Source organism: Condylostylus longicornis, unplaced genomic scaffold (genome assembly GCF_029603195.1).
Source record: "Condylostylus longicornis isolate FDR11 unplaced genomic scaffold, ASM2960319v2 ptg000044l, whole genome shotgun sequence".
In the NCBI taxonomy this organism is placed as follows: Eukaryota; Metazoa; Arthropoda; class Insecta; order Diptera; family Dolichopodidae; genus Condylostylus; species Condylostylus longicornis.
This window is the reverse complement of record NW_026578013.1, coordinates 10,523,512-10,550,787: the sequence shown is the minus strand read 5'-3', so window position 1 is coordinate 10,550,787 and position 27,276 is coordinate 10,523,512. Positions and strand designations below refer to the sequence as shown.

The window sequence follows — 27,276 nt, the reverse complement described above, 5'->3', positions numbered from 1 at the left end:
CTTATAATTTCAAATTGCTGGATCGTGTAACTCAAGGTGTTTGAGTCACAGTAGGTGAATCATTACTATTCTGCTAATTTGAGCAATATAGACAATTTTGTACAGTTAAATGTTAGACATGACCTATTCGAAGGACGAATTAATAATTTTGAAAATTTGAGAGCTTTTAAATCATAATGAATTTTTTTCTGATTCCAAACACATATTTTTTTTTTATATAAAATTTTTATTATTTTTTAATTTTTTTTTAGGTTTTTTTTAATGTTTTTTTTTGAAAATATTTTTTTTTTTCTAATTAATAAACTTGAACCTATGCAGGACAAATTTATCACAATTTTTTTATTTTTATTCAAATAACTTATAGTTTATTTAAATTTTAATAAATATAATTTTCTTACATTTCACTATAATTCTAATACAAAAATATTTTATTTTTATTAAATTTTATTATAAGTTTACAAATATAATTATTTGTTGCGTATATATGTATGTATAATATTTTAGATTTGAATTTGTAAAATTGGAGAAAATCATACGTTATAAAAATTAAAAATTAATTAAAAAAAAATTATTTAAAAAATATGATATTTTAATTCTTAGATAAGCACCTGTTTAATTAATTAAGATAAAATATTAAGATTAGATTTAGAGAAATTTCTTTGTGCTTATTATAATTTGAAAATTTTATTTGTGAATAATTTGATAAAAGAAAATTCTAGAACGGAAAAAATGATCTAATGATTAATTTTTAGTTAAAATAATTATGCACTTGAAAATAATGTCATAATTTTGTAAATAAATATTTTTCATCAAAATTCAAATGTAAATTCAAATATAAATTAAATTCACCCAAAATTAAAATAATTTTTTTATATAAATGTTAATTATTTAAGGCAATGTGCACAATCAATTATGGAATTCTTTCAGTATTTTAAACTGAACCATTGAAAACTGCAATTGAGGCCATTTAACCTTTAGGTGTAACTTTTAAGTGCATAATTAAAATTAACATTTTGTTTTAAATATTGTTATTTCTACTATAAAAATACAAATACAATTTATTTTATTATTGTAGTACAAGTTGTAATTATATAAGGTCAAGGCTTTTTTTCGCAATTCCTTTAATTAAAGGAGGCTTATGTGACTTACACTACGTTCAATATACTAAATATTTTTTGAATAATAGATAGGAAAATTTTCTATTAATATACAGTTATGTTAATATTGAAAAACTCAAAAATTGAATAAGAAATTACAAATTTTCTTTAAAAATGCTAAAATTATCAAATTACAAAAAATTAAATTTTAGAAAGTTTACAATATTTTTTCTATCAGTATATTAAACACAGTATTTCATAAAGCCTATATGTGTACAAACTTGTTTTTCATATTATTTATTTATATATTTGTAATACAAAAATTATAGTAAAAAATTTTTTTTATGCATTATTAAAAATATAAAATAAAAATTTAATTTTTTATATTTTTTTTCTCTTTAATCACAATAAGTTTTTATATTTATAATTTCTATGAAATTTTCCAATTAACAGCCATTTTTCTTATTAAACGTATGTTTGTATAATATATTTATGTAACTACAAAGATGTTTATAACTAAAATTATAATGTATTTTTTCAATATATATATATATATGTATATGTATATATGAGAACTAATTGACGGATTTCAATTGGGTTCGATGCAAATGTGACGTTCATGTGAATAGTTCAACTTTTGAAATGTTTTCCATTTTACAGCGCTTACATCAATAAGCCAAAACTTCTTAATTAAATTCAATTTTATTAAAACTTATTTAAATTCAATTATGTACTTAAGAAATTTAACAATTTAGGTGGTTGACTACTCGAATTATGTATGTTCATTGATAATCTCATTACTTTATTTGTGTATAAAATTGGTTAGTTAATAATTAGAAAACTTGAAATCCGTCAATTCACTTTAATTTCTGAGTGAACAACAAAAACAAAATTTTTCATTCCAAATTTGAAAACAAATGTCAACAATTTTGTAGCAGAGTTTTTTTATAAGTTTTATAAAAACTTCAATAAATTATGGAAAATAACTTTTTTAAAGCTACAGATTTCATTAAAATAATTTTTCAACTAATTTAATTTAATTTAATCAATATTTGATAACAAATTTCTGTATTTCATCTTTAATTATAAAAATACAAATGGAATCGTCTAACAGACAAAAAATGAATTAAATTTTTGTTTGATTTAATCTTTAAATTTTAATTAATCTTAACTACTATAGAATAATTTTGAAATACATGCACCTTTTTATATTTTTTTGATAAAAATATTCAAGCGATTTAATTAAAATTTCAATAATTTGTTGAAACTATAAAATTGTAGATTGATAAATGTATTTTTATACCGTCTGCCACAATGTGAACTCAAAATATTTTCTATTTTCTTCAAATTAAGTAAAATTCATTGAATATTTAACAAATTTAACGAATATTTAACGAATTTAACGAATATTAAGCGAAATCTTTCATTTTTTTCAAAAAGATAATTTTAATATAATTGATACACATATACATACAACATATTTATATACATATATGTTAATTAATCTTAAATTTTAAGAATCACAGTCTGTATTGAAAGAGAGCAAACTGATTGATTAATATTTTCAAATTTTTACGTCATTCTTATATTTTAGTTTGTTCTACTTTTTTTCATAACAAATTTATAATTACAAATTCAATTAATAATTTTTTTTTTTAAAAATTAAATAAAAAAAAAATTACCATATAATATACATACATACAATAATTTATTAAATCACTGAAAATAGTTTTTTTTTTTTTAACAACAAAATATTCTACAATTTAAAGGGTCAAAGAATTGAAGGGAAAATGGAAATAAATTTAATTTTTTACTATTTTTTTCAATCATAATTATTAAAGTGATTAATTTGCAAAACTGAAATTTTGTATTTATGGTGATTAAGAAACTTAGACAATTTTTCAAATTATTTTTTTTTCTTCCTTTTCATTTCAAGTTTACAATATTTCGAAATTATCAATGAGTTCATAAATGTGAATCAATTCATGTATAATATTGTGTAGCTGGTAGCCTTAACAATTTTAAAATTTTGTATTTAAAGTAAATGGAATCACAAGAAAATTAGCTTGTGGCACTGGATTTGCATTATTGGATTCCAATTTTATAATATTTTCTGATTCTCTCATAGGAAACTTTCTCCCATCTTGGAACTCAACTATTTGGATTTGGATGGAATCGTATATTATAGCAAAATTGTAATGGAGAAAGAAAAATACGTTTCTTTTCCTTCTCTAATAACTAATTAATTTTTTTAAAAATGTTCCAATGAAACAATAAATTTTAATACATAAATTTTACAAAGGCCATAATAATTAAATATTAAATTAAAATTGTTAAACATGAAATGAATTTGAAAAACTCAGACACATTTATTTCTTGAATATGAAAAATTGCCCAATTGAAAATTCATTTAGAAATTTAACATGCTTAATAGCTAGGCTACAGATAATTTTTATTTTTTTTAAAAGATTCATTTCAAAATAGTTATAGAATAGAAAACTTATTTAATTCTTAAAATCAATTTATTTAATTTATAATTATTTTTTTTTAATTCTTTTTTATATAATAGCATATATATATATATAGAGCTCCCCAAAAAAAGAGGGAACTTTTCTAGTTTTTTGTTTTCTTTATATTTTTAATTTTAAATCATTTGGTCCAATCATTTTTAACTTAAATACTACAATTATTTAATTTATTTAATTATTTTTTTTCTTTCATTTTTTTTTAAGAAAATATTTTAAATGTTAGTTAACTTAAATTTATCAAAAATATACAAATTTTTTATTTTATAATAATTAATATAATTCGATATTAAATTCATAGTATACATAGATTATATTTATATGCATATATACATACTTATGTATATATACATACAACATAAAATATGTATGAATTATAATTATATTTAATCTTGTTTTCCTGATCCAAATGTTTCAGCGAATTCTTCAATACTAACATAGGTACCAGTTATGAAACCAATAATACCAAATACTACAAGGAATCCATTTTTATATAATCTCCAATTAAAACGTCCATGACCGGGATCTTCACGATAAACAACTGTTTCAACAATTGCTGGTATCATAACACCCAATGAACTTAAACAGACAGCACCAATAAGTGTAATAAATGGACCTAAGTTTGGTAAAGCAGCAGCAATAACAACAGTTAAAATCTAAAATTTAAAAATACCGTTAATTATTTGATAAAATATAAGATTTGATTGTAAATTTTATAAATTTGTAACTGTTATACTTACAACCATCAATGTTCTTAAAACAAGTTCACCACGAACATGATTGTCTGGTGAAAATTTATGTTTGATTCCTTTCCATATAATTTGAATTGGAACATAAAATTGTAATGTGTATGTTAGGAAAATTGCAATTGCAATCATAATTTTAACAGATTGTGCAAGTCTAGAAGAAATTAAAAGAAAAAACGAAAATTATATTAATTTTTGTTAAATCTTTTATGAAAAATAGTAACTTACATATCTTCAATTGGTAAATTTAATGTAATACTGCCTTTAGTTTCATTACCATATTTCAAATAACCAAAGAAGCCAACTAATGTATATGATGCAATAACTGTGCCCATACCAATATTTAAAACACTTGGACAACCAATAAAATGTTTTGGATTTTTCATATCATTTTCTAATGACATAACTACACCAATACCTTCTAATGCAAATATAACTGTACCAAAGAACATTGGCCAATGTGTTGGTCCAACAATACCAGGAACTGAATTTGTTGGTGGCAAATCCAAGAATATATAATACATTGTTATAACAATAGCAATAAACATTATAACATTTGCAACAAATGAAAATGGTGCCAAATATTTTAAATTTCTAATTAAACATACAAGCATTAATGGCACTAATAATGCTAATATAACCAATCTAATATTGACATGTGATTGTAAATAATGATCAAGAACTTGTTGTAAATTTGTTGCTATAAAAACTAAATATATACAACAGCAACCAATTAAATCCAATACTAAAAATGTATCAACAATAAATCTCATAAAACGTGACCATTTCTGTAATGATGGTGGTCCATCCAAGAATGCATTCTCAACAACATCAGCAAAACTTAATGCAGGTATTTGTCTTCTACGACATAATATATGGGCACATTTAACCAGCAAATGTACACAATACGTGCATGTTAAACCAACAAATAATGTTGCAAATAATCCAAACCATAATCCAGAATTTGAAAATGCCAATGGCATAGCCAATATACCGGAACCAAGTGATCCTTTCAGCAGATGTACCAACGTTTCGAAATCCCTGAAAATTTCAAAAAAACAAAAAAGTTTGTTAATTTTTATGCTAAATTTTTTTTTATATTTTTTTAATTTTAGAAATAATGCAGTTTTAAACAAAATATAAGATTTCATTGTTTTTATAATGAGTCTAAATAATAAGACTTATAAATCTAAATAAAATCTAAACCTAGACCGTAATATATTTAAAATGAGGAGACTGGAATTTTTACTACAAAATTATTTTTGATTTGAGGAAATTATTGTGGAAACAAAATGTAAATTACAATTTTTTTTTTTGTTTTTAAAATTTTTTATGATATTTTTATGTTGGTACGCCTTTTTGGTTTTAAAACCGCCTTGTAATCATATTGTTTGTATGAAAATTCAAATTAAAAATTTATTTATTATAAATTCCGTTATATGTGACACTCAACTATGACATTTTTAATTCTCTTGGTAACACTATGAATCGTTTTATCAGTTGTTTACATAGCAGTAAGGACAAATACTTGAACGGAAAGGTTTTCAATTTAAAAAAAAATTGCATATCATGCGGCAAAAACTATTATGCATTGAAAAGGAAAGTAAGCCCGCTTCTTCCTCACTTACCATCCTATCCCTCTTAAACTTCATTTTTTTTTTGCTTTGAATCGCTGTAGCGTCCATAATACCAATAAAAGCTGAATAATAATATGACATCATCAATTACAATTTGTGTATGTATGTATGTATATAAAATTTTGCGAAGTAAATATTGATTACATATTATGTATAGTCTATGGACTTGAAAATAATTAGCCAAAATTTTCTATTTCTGTTCTAATCGCAAAAAAAAATTTATGTATTAAAATTGTTGCCAAAAATTTAAAAAGAAAATCAAAAAACTTGTATTTTTTAGCATCCACCCAAGTTCATGGTTTTAAGGAACAAGAAAAAATCATTAAAAGGCAAAATAAAGCAGGAAATTTTCTTTTTTAATTTAGAAAACATTTCTAAAACAAAAAAAATTACATATGTATGTAGATTGTATACGCATTTAAAAATAAAAATAAATAAAATGTTCACTTAAGAAATAAATATAAATAACGCTTGATTATATAGACGTAAATCGCGACGAAAAAAAAACGCAGAAGGTCATCATTTAAAACAAGATAGAGAAATGAGCAAATCGCACCAAATAAATTTCAAAAAAATAAAAAAATAAAAATTAAAAATAGTTTACCTAGTTTATTATTGTTTGTATATGTGTTTGTGTGCGTTCATAAGTATTTTTGTTATTTTAGAATATAAAATGAAATTGTAATTAGAATAAATGTCAAAATATATAAAGTTCGAGGCCGTACAAAATATAGATGTGACTAAAATTCCAAAAATGTATAAGACGTATGTATGTACATTTGAAAGTTTGTGTTATCCACTAAAAGCAAATAAAATTGAAAAATTTCAAAATTTTGAAAAATTAAAAATTGGAAACTGAATGGACTGTACATGAAAATATATTGGCATTCGAAATCAAAAATAGATCGATTTCAAGATTTTCAGCAAGAGATCAGCACACATTGAAAATAGAAAAACAAATTATTTTGATTTATTCTGAGAATTTTAGCGATTTAAGTATAAATTTCAAGTAAATCCATTCGTTTTTTAACTTAACTTAGATATTAATTTTCATGCAAATCATGAAACTGGAACATATGCACATATAAATGCGCTGACAAACCAACACCCTATTACATTTTTTTTTTCTTGAATGGAGAAGGATATTTCTATTGAAAAATTGACATGTGAAATATGATGCGATCACAATGCCTTTATTATTGAATTATGAAAAATTACGTTTTGCATCTAATTTTCGTGGCAACTTGTTAATAAGGTTTGATATTCAAACTGAATTATTTTATTCCAATTCAATTAACTAAGAAACTTAGGATTTTGTTTTTTGTACAACTACATAATTAAAATATTTAATAAAAATTTTTAAAATTGATGTTTAATCTACTTGTATAGTTCTTTCGAGTTTCTGTAATAATAAATTTAATTTAATTAATATCATTCCTTTATTAATCATTGATCTCTGAGGAGCAAGGAATCCAAATGTTTTCGTTGGTAGATTTCTATTATTTTTCTCTTTTATTTGTTCAACTACGCACTTTTAACTTTCATCAACATTTGGCCTTAGGGAAAATTAAGAATATTGGTCATTTTAAGTTCTAAACGTGGAAAAATAGTGTCCGAAGAATTTATTCCTAATTAAATTTTACCGTTATAATAATTTTATTTTAGTTTTATATTGAAACTGACCTAAGTTTTTTCAGCAGTGGCACTTTTTATTAAAACAAATAATATAAATTTCTTTCAAAATTGTAAATAGGGAAAACTCAGAATGCAGTGCAATCGAATCACTCTAAGCCTTTTATACTTATTTAAATTGAAAATTGTTATGAATAAAAACGCATTTCGCAATCCATACTGCTTTTTAAATTTTTACTTTTATCTCCATGCTATTTAATATTTTTCAATAAAAAATTCAAATGTTTATGTGAATTTTAAAACACTTAATGAACTAGTCACTAAGGCAAACAAACATTTCTTAAAATTAAATAACTGTAAAAAAATATAAAAATTTCAAATATTCCCGTCCTTGTGTATTGTCAAAATTCGTTCTTTGAATATCCAAAAAAACCCATCCGGAAAAATCATAAGATTAATAAAAACCTGATCAAATTTTATCAACACAAGAACCCGATTGATTGAAGTCGTTCGTAAGATATTTTGAAAAATTTTACATTTGTTTTAATTATACACGTAATATTTAAACAAACACTTGCTTTGAATGGATCCAGAAGATTTCACATATGTGATTTCAAAAATTCCGGGATTCATTTTTTGATACAAATGGAATTCCACATTTTAACTATACAAAATTTTTTACTTTACCCTACATTTTTAATTTACTTGATGAAAAATCGTTCTAATTATTATTTGTATGAAAAATAAATTAAATTTTGTTAAAATCAAAAATTATTTAAAATAAAAAACTTCAATCAAAAATTTTTAATGTTTTCCATATTAGCAATCTTTTTCGCTAATTACGCGCGCCGCATCTCTATTTATTATTTTTCTATAAAAGTTTAATTACCTATATATGTACAACGTGTTATAAAATTACAAAATTATTTAAAAAAAAAATTTAATTTTCTTTTAAAAATTAATTAAAAAAAAAAAACGCACATCTGAGGCGTCATTCACTCTTGTTAAGTAAAATTTCATAAGAAAAAAAATTAAAATAAACTTTTAGTCAAATAATTTTAAAAATGAGCATAAAAACATTTTGTTCTATTTTTAAAATAAATAATTAAAAGAATTTATGAAAAAATATTAAAATATTTTGTACCTCACTCTTGAATTTTAATGAAATTTTATTAATTTTATTTTTCAACTGCATTATTTGAATTGTTTAAAATTAAAGATTAAAAAAAAAATTATCAACTTACGATGTTGGATGTTCAACTTTACGATTCGCAAACGGATCATAATTATCTGTATCCGGTTGGATGCGTTTCTTTGATGATACTAAAGGTAATGTTGATCCTGCCGCTTGTTGTGCTACTATGTCCAAATCACTTTGAAATCTGTTCAATTCAAACATAATTTGAATTTTTTTTTTTATTTTTTTTTCTTACTTTTTACTTAATTTTTAATATTACACTTATTGTTTAAATTTCATATATTTTTATTTCATTTAATTAAAATAATTGAAAAAAAAAATATTTATAAATTTTATAATAAGTGTTTTTTTTTTATTTTTTTTTCTAGTTTTTATTTTCGGAATAAAATAAAAATAAATAAAGATAATTAAAAAAATATTCACGTACTTTCCGTATGTAATACTTGTTTGATTCTTAGAGCCGTTCTGTTTCTCCGGATCATGTTTTGTGATCACTGCTGGTATTCTCTGTAGAGGAAAAAAAAGAAAAACAAAAAAAATTAAATAAAATATTTAACGACCAAAAAGAAAAAAAATTTAGTCAACAAAAATGTTACCGTAAAATAAAAAAAAAATCTTTATAACGGTAAAAATGTGTGCGTGTGTGTATGTAGGCTGCGTACGTACAACAAACACTTAATAAAAAAATATTTTTTCTTTTCTTTTTTCGTTTTCCTTTTTATTGTTTTGTGAAAATCTGAGAGGAAAAACTTTTTTTTTTATTTTTTTTTCTCTTTATTTTATTAATTTTAAATATATTTTTAACATAACGAAAGCTTGCGTGTGTGTATGTGTTTGTATGTTTATAATTTTGAAAAAAAAAAATTTATATGTAAACATAAAAAATTCAGTTTGAAAAAACAAAAATAGCAGAAAAGCTTGCAAGTTGAACGCATTTAAATTTTAATTTTTTTTAGAATTCAAAGAAAAAAAAAAACAAACTAATAAATAAAAAAAAGTTCGAACACTAGAAGAAGAGCAAACAATGTTGGAAAAAATGTTTACCGTTATCTTAATAACAGTATTAATTTTTCTTAATAAAATTTATTCAAATACAAGGCATAAATCATTTTTCTCTGACTTTAAGGCTCAGGCAGACATGCAATTTTTAGTTTTGCAACTGTTTGATTGCTTATTTGTATTCCGTAGGTCTATATTTAAAAACGTGCGCACATGCAACTGTATGATCAAATGCAATTAAGCAATCAAACAGTTTGTAATTTTTTACAAATTAATTGCAATTTTTAGTTAACGCAATTGAATTGACACAATAGTTTAGTTGCTTAGATGTGGGTGCAGCCATTTTACAATCAGCAGTAATCGCAAAACTAAAAATTGCATGTCTGTCTGAGCACTTATTTTGCAATATTGAAAATTTCAACAAAATTCTAGTAGTTTCCTTTTTCATAATTTGCATAATTCTTCAAATTTTTATAAAAGAGTAGCATAGCATGGTATGGTAAAAGGAAAAATTAAACGATTCAAATTACAAAATTTTTAGTTAGGCAAGTGACATATGTATAGCTATCACGGCTCTATATTATGATTTTATAATTGCATCCATTACATCTTTTATTGCATTTACAGTGGAGTTGAGTTAAATTTTACATTTACAGGGAAAATTTTGTTGTATACTTGGAATTTTTGGTTGTATATAACAATATTTCTATTTACTGTCCGCGTACTACAGTTTGAGTTGAATTAAACAATTTGAATTTTTAAAAATTTTTGTAAATGATCACATGATTTCGCCTAATCGACGTTTAAATTAGAGCTAGCATTCAATAAAATTATTCGCAAAAATCATATTTCTTTTTGTGTTGTGACACAAATTTTTCATTTGCACAACATTTTTATTTATGTTTACAATAAGGAATGCTTTGGAGGTTATGTTAATAGCCTTTCAGCCATTTATTATTCTAATATACATGTTATACATACATAATATATAAAATATTCATTTCATTTCAATTTTTTGTCATTATTTCAACTCTTTACCGTTTTTCCATTTGTTTACGTTCATTTGCACTAATAAGAATCTATTCAATTAAAAGAAGCATAGAAATTTTGAATTGTGACAATCATACAATATTATAGACGATAAAAAGTAAATTAAAACAAATGTTATTGTAGGTCGACATCGTATCCTTGACTGTTATGTCAAATTTTTCGAGTATTTGCAAAAATTTTAAATATTAATCAAATATAGAAAATTTACAAGATTTACGACTTCATGATTTTTAGCACTTTTCTAAAAGTCAATAAGGCAAGGGGGAACAACCGAAATTTATTTAAAAACAAAAAATTTAAATGTACTTTGTTTCATTTTTAAAAGTTATTTAAGTAAAATGTTTGTATATACAAAAGATAAATTTAAAATAGAAAAAAAAATAAATAAATAACAAATAAAGTATAAAATAATTTAAGAAAAAAAAATTTTTTTAAATAACATAAAGCAGACATAAAAATTTTTTGGCAAAAATTATTTGAAAATTTTTCATATTTAAATTTGACAAAAAGTCGAAATTTTTTCAGTATAGCGTCACAAAACTCGCCTTTCTCTCCTTTATTTTTTTTTTGTTTCTTACTTCTTTTTTTTAATTACCGAATGGAAAATTTTAAAATTTATCATCCTTTTTTTTTTAAAAAAACATATTATTTTTTTTTATACCAGTTTATTTTTGTTATACACCGCTTATGTATTAAAAAATTATTTTTGAAAATGCGTCAGAAAGCAAAAAAAAACATACGGTTCCGATTTTTTAACAGAAAATATAAATGAATTATGCTGACCTGCTGAAAAACGTGCGCGAAATTTATTAAAAAAAAAATAAAATTTTTATTGGTTTTTTTTGCTTCTTAGAACGACATTTGTTTTCCTTCATCAAACACTTGTACGAAACATTATTAATTGCGAATGATTAAATTGTAATTGATTTATAAAAGAGAGAAGAATTTGTTTATATAAAATTTGATTTTGATTTTGAATAAAATTTGAAATTCTCAGAATTGCAAAATTTTTTGACTAATTTTTAAGATATAAAATTTTCTTTTTGAATTCAATTTGCTAACAATTAATTCTTAAATAATTTTGCAAATGTTGTCAATACTAACACAAGTTTTTACAAGGAAACGTCGCTAGATGGGAAATTTTTATTTATTTCACTCTTATTTCTTCTTTACGTTCACATAACTTGGTGGGAAAGCAAGGAAACAACACATGGTTTCAAGAAGTAAATTAGGAAACAATTGTTTCTCCAATTCCTTAGTATATTCCAAGCACTATACATAGTATAATAGTTTTGGTTGAAATTATAATAAATATAAAAAAAAAGTAATTATTCCGAATTTTGTTTACATTTCTTCCTCTTTTATTTACTCCGAATATCTAAACAAAAAATCAATTAGCATTTAAATAAAATCAATTCATAAAATCAATTATTTAAATAGAAATTAAGCTATTCACCTTCATTCGCACGCAGAGGATGCAGATCAACACATTATTATTCGTCTTATATTAATATTTATGTGAAATTCGCCGCAATTTATGCAATTTTTTGAATTTCATGTTTTCAGTATTGTTTTATGATTTTAATTTGGGCAAGAATATTTTAAAATTTATTTTACAAATAAAAACGTAATGGTCTTATAATTAATAAATAAAAATTTAAATAAACAATCGAAAAATATTCCAAAAATTGAATATGTTTTAAAAAAAAGGAAGAGATAGAATTCCAACAATTAATTTTGTTTAATAAAGAAAAATTCAAATTTTAGAGAAAAAGCATGTAAAAAAATTAAATTAATTTTTTACTTTTTGTTTGACATTTAAAAAATATACGAAAATTGGTGTACTTTCATACAATCTACATTGTTTTTTTTTCCATAATGGCTAAAATAGCGCCCCAATGACACTTATTTATAAAGATAATTGAATAATTTTAGCCAAAAATATAAAATTTATTTTTAAAATTTTTATTTTGTTTTTTCTCTTTTTCTTTTTATCAAAAGAATACAAAAACGTATTTTGTATTTTTATTGCATATTTGAAATGGAACAGTGATTTCCAAAATTGATTTGGCTTCGTTAATTTTATCCAGTGTGTCAGGTGGATATGAGATTGCAAAATTTTATGCGAGAATGTGTAACATTAATTGTAAAAATATAATTGTCTGCTGCTTAAACTAGCAATAGGATTTTCCAATTTGTTTTGCATTTACTACAGATATAATTTGTAATCTGGAATTATTTATAAGTTATGTTTGTAAAAAAGACTCGGAGATTGAGAATTAGGGAGCTTGGCATACGCAATATTTTAACTATCAAACGAGATAATTGATATTGAATTCATTATTAAAATTTTATAAAAATAATTGCTATGTGCTTCATCTTCTGATATCGCAATTTGAATATTTCACACTTTTTAATTGTCAATAATAATCAAATGTTCTAGGGTGTAATATTTCGCTTTTATATGATCAAAAACAATCAAAAATTTATAAATTCTATTCTATGTTATCTATTAAAATTAAATAAATTTTTGATAAAGTAATTATAAAGGATAATCTGAATAATCTGAACAAAATAATTCTGATATTTTTAAATAATTTTTAAAGTTTTAATAAATTTTGTTCAATATTCGACTATAGTGTTCAAGGTCATGCCACCTGAAGATCTTCTTTTTCAATTTATGAATTTCGTTTTGAAAATGACCACTACAATATTTACATACAAAATATTATGTTTTGTGAAAATTATTTTAAAAATATTTTCTCAAAATGAATAATAAATTCATTTTATTTCAATATATACATACATAAGTAAATATTAAGGCAATGGGGAGCGAAAATTTATAACATATTAATTTTTTGTCCGATAATTTGAAAAATTAATTTTTTTTTTTTTTTGAATTATTTTCATTCAACTTATTGTGTAGTACTATTAATAGACCACTTGTTATTCTATATCAATTCTGTATTATGTACAATAATATTATTTATTTATATTTGAATTTTTTTTCTTTATTAATATTATAAAAATATTTGTATTGTACATACAATTGTGCCTATATACAAGTATTTCAAATATTCTTATTTTTGCTTGTATTTATGTGTATTGTACATAATATTTTCTTATGAAAATTTTTAATATTACATAATGTAATAAGTTCGTTGTTCTATATGAATATATAAAAACAAAATGAAGAGAAAAACTAAAAAAAAAATAAGAAAAAAAATGAAACAAAAAATCTTTCTATTCCCAATTTCTTCAGTAGATAAACAAAAAAATTTTTGAAAATAATGACGTCACTGAGGAAAATTCAATATTTTTCAATCAAAAGAAGATTTTTTTTTTATAATTAATGACGTTTCCAATACATTAACGGAACCGGTACACATCCACATATTATGTATACTAAATTTTACACTCATATTCTCAAAATACACTCACACTTACGCATGTATTTGTAAAAAATTCATGTAATTATAAAATTTTAAGCTTTTCGAATTTTTTTGAGAAAAAAAATTTTCTTTGTGTTTACTCTAAGATTGAAAAATTTTCTATAAAAAAAATATTTTTATTTTAAAAACACTACATACATACATACAAACAATGTGATTTAATGAAAATTTATGTGTAACTAATTTTGATATTTGATAGATAAAAAGTTTGATAAAACAGAGGCGCTGTTCATTTTATTTACAAGAAAAATGTTCTCCTGTTTGTTAAGGGGTGTGTGCGCATGTGTTTTGTTAATTATAATTATAAATATATAATTTTAAAATAATTAATCAAGATCATGGTTATTTTGTAAATAAAATTTAAAAAAAACCAATTTTTTACTTTTGAAGATTTTTTTTTCCTATTCTATATGCCAAACTCTAAAAACCTTATTGCATGCAATAAATTTATGCATAATGTAATTTTTAATTTAAATGTTATTTTTATTACCTAGTGGTAGGTAATTAAGTAATTTTAATTAGGTATGTGAACATTGTGTCTCAGTAATTTGAATAATATTTATAATTTTAATAGTATATTGCTCTTGAAATAATAATTAAGATATTCGGATGACGCAAATTGCTAGATAATGAACGAAATAACAATTTACTCGTAAATCAAAGGGAAAAAAATTTAATATTTCAAACAGTTCACTTAAGAATCCATTTTTGTTCATGCCTTTTCTGTCTACAAATGGCAGTGGATTTTAAGACAATAAAACTAAAAAAGTAAAATATACAGCATTTGCATAAATTTGTGAGAATGTGTAAAAAGATTTCAAAGATTATTGCGAATTTTAAAACTTTCAGGGCATACTTAAATTTATTCAAAATCACAAATCCACATAGATATTTTTTTATAATTAAAGAAATTTTCTAATAATATAAAATAAAAATTAAAAAATTTTAAATGCGAGGGCTAGAAATCGCAAATAAATTTGTTAAATAAATTAAAAAATGCTCAAATAGGATTATTGTTATTTCCAAACATTTAATTTATTATTTAATAACAAAAATACTTCATTAAATTTTAATTATTTTGAATTTAAAACAAAATTTAATTCTGATATTTTTATACTTTTGCTCATACTTATGTACGCCAAAAAGACATTTCGTAAAAAAATACTAAAAATTTAAGCGCAAATAATAAAAATTATGATGCTTACATAATCAGAGTACATAAAATTTTTTTTCTAAAATAGCTATTCATATTTTAAAAAAATTTCATTAAAAAGACATTTGGACATGTGTAGATTAACAAAAAAAGACAAGAAATTTGTTTCCTAATGACGTTAAAATTGTGATTTATGCAAAATAAGCGAAAATTAATTTAAGTTTTAAAAATAAAAATAATTTTTGATTTTTTTATATTTAAATTTTGCCTCTAGAATTTGTGCTATCAAATTTTAACTTTCAAATTATTGGACACTTACACTAGCCCTACATAAAAGATTTGTGTGAATATCCTATTTCTATTTAGCTTATTTGAATTAAATTTTGTAATTAACTGCAGTCATATCAAAAAATTAAAGGGTAGCTAGTTTTACACAATTAATTATAAAACATTTTCCCTGAAAATATGCAATTAATTTCGTATTAAGAAATATTAATAATAAAATTAGTTACAAGACTCATAACAGTTTTAAGTCTGTGGATGGAAGTAGACAGTTCTAAAACACTTCAAAACTTGTAAAGAAATTTCCCAAAATTTTCACAATCCTATGTACAATACTTTATGTATTTTCTTCTTTAGGAAAAAAAATTAAATAATTATTTTCATAAGAAGTCAAGGTTAGAAGACAAAATATTTGTTTTCTTTAATTTTCATAAAAACATGAAATTATTTTGCCAATAGGAACAGGAAACACTAAAATTTTTTATGTTCTTATTTTTATTTTCTGCTTTATTCAATAAATAAAAGAAAATTTTCGTCTGTCTTATTAAAGTTGAACGAATCAAATGAATTAGAAATGTTTAATAATCTCTGATATTAATTGTTTATGTAGAAAATTTTTTTTTATAATTATCTAATTAGATTCGGTAATTAAAATAATTTTTAATTCATGAATTAAGGAATAAATAAAATAACAATGTACGATTTATTTTATGCGTCCAATAGCGCATAACATTGACGAGTTGAACAAATTATTAAATGAAAACCGGGTCTAAATATTTTAAAAATTTAAAGATTTCAATGTTCAATCAGTTCAAATTGCTAGGATTAAATTGAAGACCGGAAATAAATTAATTCGAAGATAAGATATTTTTCTGACCCCAGGACATCCAAAATGGAAAAATTGTCCAAATAAATAAAAATGAAAACTCAATTAATTTGAAAAAGGATTTTTTTAAGCCGATTACGTTCACTGCTCTCTCGGGATTAATAAAGGTTGGATTAAAATTTTTTTAATTATGGCAATTTTTTGCAGAAAATAAATAAAAAAATATGAAAATGTTTTAAAAAAGAATTTTATATATTTTTTTTCAGTTATTTTATGAGTCAATTGCAAAAAAAATTTTATGACGGATAACATGTAAAATGGAATTTTCCAAGTTATTTCCCAGTTAATTCAGAAAAAAATAAGAGATCAAAATTTTTAATAAATCAAAAGAAATTACAAAAAAAAAATTATTTATTTAACCTTGAAACACAAAATATGAAAAAGTGTGAACCAAGAATTCGAAAGTTTCGTTGAACCTAAAATTTTTTTATAAACATTTTATTTTTTTTTTTATGTGATTAATGTTACTTTACAGAAATACAAAATGATGTATTCTTTAAGATTTTATTTATGTAGGCACAACTGTGTTTATGAATTTTTAATCAGACTGTAAAATTTGGAAAAAAAAATCCATTTAGCTATTCTATTAAAAATTCCATAATTTTGAAATTTTTATGGAAATTTTCGCGACCTTGCGGAAAATGAATACGGTCTTGATGCGGGTGATGCAATGATCGATTTTTATTAAATTTTATGACATTGAAGAATTGCCAAACCTAAAATGAGAAAGCAACCAATATAAATAGTTTTGAGTAATATAAAGAAAAGCTGATTTGGGGTATTGCAAGCTTCAATTTTTTAGATAATTTTATTTTCCCAAAATGAAAGCTGTGTCTTAATTTAAAAAAATCTGAATTAAGTAGAAAAATGTCAAAAAATTTGTATGATGACTGAAATCTGAAGTACACTTATTAAGTCAAATAAAAAATTGAAATTTCTGCGGTTTAAAGTAAAAACGTCCTAAGTCGGAAAATTCTGTTTTAAGTTCAAAATTAATTAATCAATTAAAAATTGTATTCAAGTAGATTAAATAATTCCATTATGTCTTAGGAACTGAATTGGAATTTGCAATAAATTTCAAGAAAATCTATTTTGATTTGATATTTTCGATCAAATATTTCGGAACCAACTAAAGATTACCTATATTTTTAGGTTACCTATGAAGTGAATCAAATTTTAAAAGATTTGGCTTAGGCAGTTTTCGCTTTAACTACAGATTAATTACAATATGTTTAAAATTTAAGGATTAAATTCAAATTGTTATTCAAATTGTTATCATTTCAATTTTTTAGGAAACTTGTGTAATTTCATCAAGCAAAAGACGATTTTTTGTTTCAAAATTAGCAATAAAAAAAAAAACCCATATTAAATACGAATACACACCAAAAACATAAAACTTGTTATACGTATCACTTCTATGTTCACATAAAACTATCTTTAAGGATACGCACATACACACACACAATTTTCGTGATGATAATAATAACCTTATCCGCATCACCAACATTAATATTATCCGTTAGAGCTGTTTCAGTTTTAATTAGTTCTAGTGGGGTAGCTGACATTTTTCCAGATTTTTATTAAATATTTTTCAAAAATATTGAAAATTAAATTTAAATTAAATAAAAATTTTTATTTCCCTATTTTGAGTATTCTTGTTTTTTTTTTTTTTGTTATCTTTTCTTTTTTTGTATAACTTTTAATTAATTAAGCAATTTACGTAATGCTTATGTAATATTCTCATAATTAATTATTTTTTATTATTTATTTATGTTTTTAATTATTTTATAAATGATTTTAATTTTATATACGATTTCATAGATATTTTTTTTTATTTTTTAATTTTTATTTTGAAAATTTTATTCATAAAACCAAAGCGAACCGATCACTTTTTTTTTATAAGAAAATCATGCAAAACCGAAAAAAAAAATTAAAAAGGATTCGTTCCATTCAATGATTTTCAATGTTATAAGATACACATTTAGATTTTTCTTCCGGTAATCCTGACCTCAACTAATAGATTTTCAGAAAACTACTAAAAATCTAATCCAAAATTTTATGCAAACTTTGCCAAAACTAAGACCAATGTACATAATATTTGTAAATAAGTATTTATGATCATCAATATAACAAAAAATGCAAATTATCTATTATACAATATAGATATAACAGTTTGTTTTGGTATCTGACGAACATAAATAAATAAAAATATTACAAATTACAAAAAATAAAACTATTTAATTTAAATTTCAAGTGAAATGCATAAAAATTATGCCAAATCGTGTATGTATGTATGAATATGCAAATTATATCGTACATCAAGTGCAAGTATTAACAATACATTTATACATACAAAATAATTTATTTTCGTGTGTATGTACGTACATATTATTATTATTTAAATTTCAAATTGTAAATGACCCCCCCTGGCGTTATGATCATGTAATAATGAACTAGAACTAAACTAAATTTAAAAAATTGTTTTCATAGTACAATTGCAAATACATTCGCTGTACATAAATACCGTTTTTTTTTTTCTAAATTAAATTTATTTAAATTAAGAATAAAGAAAATAAAATATAAAATTTGAATTTATAAAACGGAATATAAATTTATGTAATGTAATCACAATTAGAACCGTTATAAATTTTAAGTACATAAAATAAAGAAAGCGAGGGAAAAAACAACCGATTGCAATTTATATTATGAGATTCAGAGTTACCATTTAACTTCAATTTATTCAAAAAATATGCTTATAATTTTAAACTATAAAGTTAGTACCATTTTTTAATTTTGTTCAAGTACAATATTGTATAAAATTGACTTTAACCCTTAAATGTGGGATATGCCGCATTTAATACAAACCGAGTTCTATTAAAATTTCAAATCGAAATTTTGTTATATTAGAGTACTTAATTAGGAAAACCAACGGGTAGATGATAATTTTTGTATGACATAAATCATTATAGCATTAAAAAATTTTTCAAAAAAATTATATGAAAATTTGATTGATAAGCCAATGATTTGGGATTTAGATCAAAATACGTCCCAAGTCGGTTCGGAAATGGAGATCGGGCAAAGTAATGTCTGAATATTTATAAAACTAAATGAGATAGCGAAAAACACATTTCAAATTTTGGAAGATCATCCTCGAAACCTAAATTGCATTTAGGCGATGAAATGTCAGATACAAATAAAGTAAGGTAAGGAAGTAAAGTAATTGGAATTACTAAGGGGTATGCTATTATTTGAGTTTTGAAATTTGAGTTTTCAAAATTACATATCTAATTTAATTTCATTTTAATGGCGACATTTTCAATTCTTTATAATAAAAACAACTTTATTTAAAATTATAAATTTTCCGATTTGAATTCAAGAAATTAAAGTTCCCCGAATAAACAATATTTCTTTATACCGAAGCCACACAGAACTATTTAAGAAAAAGGTCACTATAAGAAATTAAAAAGTTGTGCCTTTTAGGGTTAACAATTTCCATTTACATGTATGTATAAGATTTCTCAAAATTTTCTACCTTAATGTGACAAGATATTTAAATAAGAAATTTTACACATACTTGAATTACTTAATAATTTAAATTATAACACATATGTAATTTCAATTGAATAATTTAATTTTATAAGAAGAACATGAAATTTATATTTAGTACAATATATTTTTATAGAATTAAAATATTATTCTTGATTCTGTATTATTTAAATATTAAAATAAATAAGATCTGAGACCGGAAATTAATTTAAATTTTAAGAGTGTAAGCACTACTTTCAACGGTAATGTTTCAGGATGCTATAACTTTGTATTGTTCCAGTTTAAATTAAAAAAATATCAGTATATCGATGTTTGAACAAAAAATCGGTTCAAAATAATTATTTTATATTAAACAATAAGCTAAACTCTGTGCTTTTCATTTTTGCTTTTTGAAATTGTAGAGAAAATGGGACAATTCTCTTGTTCTTAATTATTTATAATAACCAAATTTGAAATATACTTGAATTTTATTATCCTCTAATAGTCCAATAACTAACAAAACATTAAATTTAATAGAGATTTATCACATATTCTGTATCTTTAAAAATATTATAATTTAAGAGAGCAATGAATTAAATTAATCGTAAGTAGCAACTCATATTTTGCACAATATAAAAATTGGTAACCCTGAAAATACTTGTACACTCACTCACTAAGTATAATGCATATTTTGTCTCTCATTCTGATCACTTCTTCTACATTTGCTAGTATCAAATCCAACATTTTGTTTTTTAATACAGTCGCAATTCTATTATTCTTTTATTCAATTTAAAATTTATTTTTATATAAAATACTTATTTTTTACATTGAAATTTATCTATATCTTTCTTTGTCTCTCTTACATATACATTTTATATGTTTTATTTCTCTTGCAAATCATACAAATTAAATAAAATTTATATTAAATAGTTTAAATTCAAGGTGAATATCATTCACTTATTTTGTATTATTATTCAACTGTATAGTGAATTTATACAATATAACGGTGAAATTTGTACATAAAACAAAAACAGAAAAAAAAAGAAATTGCTAAATTGAGTGATGATTTGGAATTTTGTATCAATTTTGAATTTATTTATTGCAAAAAAAAAATTTATTTTATAGAGCTAAAAATATTTAATGAAAAAAAACCTATAAGCAAATCAATTACAATAAAATTCGATGAGTGATCACAATTTCATTGTGTGAAAATTGAATGGTGATCGTTGATCATTCAAAATGATAATGATTGATTGATTTAATTGAATAAAATTCGAAAGTGATTGTTATTCAACTTTGTCGTCTTAAACAAAAATAGTCCAATTCCTTTTCATTCAATTTATATGAATTTCACTTAGCAATTAAAAATTAAGTCATAAATTAGTAACAATCAATAAATCAGCAGTTTTGGATCAATCATACAAAACTTGGTGTCATGATAATTTTTATTCAGTGTATGTTTGCTTATTTTACCCTTCCATATTTTAAACAGATGCTTAATATTTAAATTTATTGGTCAGTTAATACTGCTATGTAGCAAGATTTGATTAGAAAAAAATTTCTCTATTCACAAACTGATCCCAACCCTTCGAGTAGTTTCAATAGGATGCAAACATTATGACACATTTGAATAAAAATAAACCAAAGAAACCATTGAAATTGTCACCTTAAAATTTTCAACAATAAATATTCTTGAAAAGGTTATCTTTAGAATATTGTGGCTGGTCTTTGTCAAATTTAAATAAAAATATTTATTTAATTTTGTGGCTGCAATAGAAAACACATTTAAATATTTAGATCATTCAAATAGTCGAGCAATTTTGTATTACAAAATCAACAGATCTGTAACAAAATTTTATAGATTTTCTCCTGCAATACTTTAAAAAATTAAATTTCTAATTATACACATTAAAAAATTTATGATTATTTCACAAATAAAAACTTTATAATTATTAATATTTTCCCAATTAAAATTTATTTCCACTTAAAAACAAAATTAAATATCACTCTTTTTTTTAACACCGTTTGTATTTTTTAAGTGTTAATTTAATGAGCTTTAAATTATTCAAACAATAAATAACTTTTTCGTTTAACATTACACATTTTATTGACTATTGATAATTGAGTAAGAAATTTTAATTGCCCTTAAAAAAATCCGCCTCATAAAATAGAAATTCATAACTCCTAGACAGTTGGAGTAGTTTTTTAATACTGCTGTTTTTATCCAAAAAAAAAAGAGAAAAAAAAAGTCAAACTCGTTCAAATTTTTGTTAAAATTGGTAAAAAAGATTTTCCATCTCTTTTAATTTCATCAGTAAAGTAATCAAAATTTTTGTTTTTAGAAAAAGAAAGAAATTAGGTTATTCGTGAGCGGCAAACGAAGGTCTTTTTTACCTAATGAAATTGCGAATTCAAGATAAAAAGAAAATTAACAAAAATTATTTTTATTATTTAATTTACTTGTATGAATTTTGAATTCCCACGAAACATTTGACACAAGAGACATTCAACATAAAATTTAAAATTCAACACAAAATTTTAGAAAATAGAGAAAGAGAAATATTTTACAATAAAGTGTTGAATCAATCAAGTTTAAATAAAATGTTAATAACACTTAAAATTTTGACAAATAAAATGCGAAATAATACGAAAATCTGCGAGATATAAAAAATTTAAAAAAGCAAAGTCATGCATTTTGTAAGTTTTGATCATATTACGAGTATAAGACGTTTTTCCGATCATACAGAAGAAAGTTCCCTCAGAGCCGCTAGGGGTGCTATTGTTAATTTCTTTTGATAAACGAAATTTCGTTTAGAATAACCGGGAAAAATTGATTCTGCTTCCTTCGTTTACAAATTTTGCGAGGACAGTGACCAGAATGCAAGAATGGCACACATTTTTTGTTACTCTCCGTTTTTGGCAGCCAGAGGAAAAGTTTCGTTCTCTTTTTTTTTATCTACCTAATAAAAATCTAAAAGTTACATACGATATTTTGTATAACAAATTATGTATTTTTTTTTCAAAATCTACTTTGAAATTGCTGCTTATTTAGTATGGGATGAATAAAATCCTAAAATATTCCAAACTATAAAAATGAATGTATATTCAACCAAGTCTTACACAACAGTCAATATGTTACGAGTATATTCATTATTCATTACACTTTAGTTGAACTAATTAAACTATTTGAAGAGAGAAAGAGCTTACGAAATTATTTTTGAAACTATAGAGTGTAAGTGTACAATCAGGCAAGTTGACTAACCTCCAACATTTTTTTTTTCAAAAGAACTAAGCATCCATATTCGCAATAATGTGTTTGACCTTAAATTTTTTTTTCCCTTAAATTACAATAGAATCAAAACTTGTTTTAATGAATGTAAAAAATAAATTTGTATTAGATCAAATAAAAAATTTTTTACGTCTCAAAACAAAGAAACAATTTTATTGTTAGAGTATTGAAAATAATTGTAAAAGTTTCTAAAAAAAAACCAAAGCAAAAATCGCAAAATTTTTACAATTCATTCTAGAGAATATTTTTTTCTTTGTTTTTCTTCTATGTTTATCTGAAATCTTTAATGAAATTACCCATGACATTGAAATATTCCAAAAAAAAAAAACAAGAAAAATAATTTTTGACTACCATTTCAAACTTCAAAATTCTTAAAGATTTCAGAAGCTTTTTAATATTTCTTTTTTTAAGTTTCCTGATGACAAACCTCATAAATTTTCTCATTCATCAAATTTTTTATTTGCTTTTGCCAAAAATAACGCGTAAACTTCTTTGTCATTCGCTTTAATAAAAACCCAAATTATTATAATAATTATTTTAATAAGAGGAAAAATTAATTAAAAAATAAAAATTGGTTAAAAGCGAGCAAAATAATTTAATTTTTAGTTGTTTTAGAAGCACATAAGCGATTGTTAATCGTTTCTAAAATTGTGATAGACTAAAAAATGTTAAAGAATTTTCTACGAACACGGAAAAGTTTTAAATTCCGAGTATCTTTCGAGATAGATGTGATATACTAAAACTGAGTTTAAATATGTGTAAAACTTTTGCATTTAACGAGAATTTCGCACAATTGTAGAGCTGGAATTAAGGGATTTAGATAAGTTTTTTGATACTTGAACTTTGGCTCACGATCCGAATCGAAAATTTCAAATAATATACATGTAATTTAAAATTAATGGTATTTAACTAAAGATTTTAAAAAAATTGACCAAAATGAATTCTGCGGAATTTAAAATTTCTTAAATTCTTAATTCTAATAATTATTAAATACAATTTCATAGAGAATATTCTATATAAATAAATTTTATGACTTATAAATTTTAAGATTTTTCTCAAGTGGTATGAAAAATACTTGTAACTTTCTTTTATTCAAAAGCGAAAAACGCATGGAATTTAATAAAATATTTCAACATTCCTATTATTATTATTATTATATTTCTTAAATCCATTTAATTTAAATATTTTGCAAACGGATCAAAAATTTCAAATATAAACCATTTCGAATGAAATTTATTTAATTTTAAATGCAGTAATCAACACTCTGCCAAATAGAATGAATTTATTCAGATAATTTTTATATATTTAATAATTGGAGTAAAAAGAGCATACTATTGTATGGTGCCAAGACAAAACTATTGCATCGCTACAATATGATCGCTAACTAAAATATGAAATGCGATCTAAAAAATTCGATACTGAATGATCTTTCTTTATATTGTAAAATTTATTTTAATAATTTCTTAAATTAAATTTTAAAATCAAAATCTTTTACAAAAAATACTTTTTATTGCAATTTATTTTATTTAAATTAAATAATTTTCCCTGGTGTATAGAAAAAGACGAAACCACTTGTTCTTCTTTGTAAAATTGAAATTAGAAAATTTTTAAATTAATTAAATTGTAATTTAATAAATAAAATTATTAATAATTTTAATTGTAAAACATTAAATAGAAATACGTTAATGTGCAACTCAAAGATATTTGTTAAATTATAATAAAATTGACTGATTCTGGCATTTTTCCCACAGTTAACCTGATCATCAATATTTTGGATTTTATCCAATTGATGCCAATGCCAGTAATTTAAATTTAAAGCGAAAATTAATTTTATTTGTCATTTTCGAAAAAATTTTTCAGAAAATTAAAATTATTTTTTCCTTTTTTTTTTTTCTTAATTATTTTCAAATTTATTTTGAATTTTTCTACATCTTTACGAAAATGAAATATAATAAATAAAAACATGCAATGATGTGTGCAGGATTTTTTCATTTTTTTATTATTTTTTAAATATTTATTAATTATATCCAAAATACTTGAAAATTCGAAAATAAATTTAATATTTCATCTCTTTTTATATTGAATTTTAAATTAAAATTAATTTCCAGTCGATTGCCATAAAAAATTTATAGCCATTTATTCTCATAATCTATTCTAATGTGGTACCTCTCATTTCGATAATTAAATATTTCGATAACAAGTACGAAACGCATAAACAAAAAAATTAAAATAATAAAATTCCAATAAAATTATTTTAAGTGGTGCATTAAATATGAAGTTCAAAATATATAAAATAATTTTAATTATTTTAGTTAATCATTTTAATATTGAAAGTCAAGGAACTCATTAAAGTGAAATGATTATTATTATTCAATCGAAAAGAATTTGGTGAATAATTACCATAGTGTAAGAATGAGAATAACCTTAAAATAATAATTTTCATTAAAAATTATTTTATTTATGTACGAACTAAAAATAATAAAATGTGCTGAATAAATTAGAATTATTTTAAATTATAAGTCAATTAGCAATAAAAATTGAGTTAAGGTATACTCATTCAATCGAAACGATTTTATAATTTTATAATATTATTAATTAATTAAAATATTTTATAAGAATAATAATTTAATAAAGAACTATTGTGAATCATATGATATCAAAATTTAAAATTCGATTATGCATGAATACCTTCATTGTAACGCAAAAAAAATTAATTAATTTTTTTTTTTCATTTTTAATTTAAATTGATAATTATAGTAATAATTCTATTGTCTGGAAAAATTAATTGAGTATATTTTAATCACAAAGATCCAAAAATTCATTTTATAAGTACTAAAGAAAGGTATTCGCTTTTATATTTGTCAGCCAAAGTACAGCAAAACGAAATTAGTAAATTTTTTTTTTCTACAGAAAGAAGAAATGAACTGGATAAAAATTTTCAAATTAAAATTGCCTATATTTAGGCGAACGATAAAAAAATTTTCAAATGGCAGGAATTCTCATTAGAAAATTTTAATGAGAAAAATTATTAAACTGATGAGAAATTATTAAACTGATGGCGACAAGGTGCAGTCTTAACTAATTGATTATTATTATAATTTGTAATAATAATTTAAATTTTAATGAAATATTTAATTACAATTAATATTATAATTAAAATTAGTAAAAAGTGCATATTTTTTAATCACCTTGTATTAAAATTATTCAGAGTCCTTCACATGTCACATAATTAAATTAAAATCTTGGTAATATATTCGATTTTCGAACATAGCTGTATTAAATAAAGAGTATTTTAAAAATTCTTTTTAAAGAATAACTGATCTAAAATTACTGATAGTAATAATGGCAATTTATATTAATATTTAATTGTAAATAACACTGAACATGCAATGCTTATTCCACTTAAAATTATTACAGTTTGAAGAAGTAATTCAAGACGAATTGAAAGTTTCTTCATATACTTTTTGATTTTGTATAGTGTGCCTGATTATTTACATATAAACCTTACAATGTACCTACAATGAACAGAACATTCACTAGCTTACATACATTGAATTTTATTGAAATTAATATTATAGATAAATATTATAATCTCTTTTCCTGAGAAATTTGAATTTTCATACTTTAAATTTCGATAATCAACGTAAATTAATTGCTCAGATTCTGCCTATCCCTGTGCCCAGATTTTGCCAATTACAAAAACCAAAAGTTACTAATGTATAGTTGTAAGATTTTTGTCGGATACTTGTTCTACTCTTAAATGAATTGTTTATTATGTGTCAAACAATTTAAACAGCATAGAATA

The 27,276-nt window shown here is 22.4% G+C and overlaps 1 protein-coding gene across 4 annotated transcripts in view; it reads right to left on the bottom strand.

The window, feature by feature from the left end:
• Window positions 1–307: 307 nt before the first annotated feature.
• LOC129610216 (proton-coupled amino acid transporter-like protein CG1139) overlaps window positions 308–27,276 on the bottom strand; it is a 73,207-nt gene continuing 46,238 nt past the window's right edge. Inside the window, exons 1-6 of one of the 4 annotated variants that reach the window (XM_055522685.1) lie at window positions 18,109–18,677; window positions 9,263–9,342; window positions 8,882–9,019; window positions 4,597–5,409; window positions 4,363–4,522; window positions 308–4,278 (exon numbers count right to left, since the gene is read on the bottom strand). In XM_055522685.1, coding sequence (XP_055378660.1) covers window positions 4,009–4,278; window positions 4,363–4,522; window positions 4,597–5,409; window positions 8,882–9,019; window positions 9,263–9,342; window positions 18,109–18,222 — 1,575 coding nt within the window. In that variant the 5' untranslated portion in view covers window positions 18,223–18,677 and the 3' untranslated portion in view covers window positions 308–4,008. Of the gene's footprint in view, window positions 4,279–4,362; window positions 4,523–4,596; window positions 5,410–8,881; window positions 9,020–9,262; window positions 9,343–18,108; window positions 18,678–27,276 lie in introns of those variants that run through there. The other 3 variants (XM_055522686.1, XM_055522687.1, XM_055522688.1) reach the window with 3 other exon arrangements.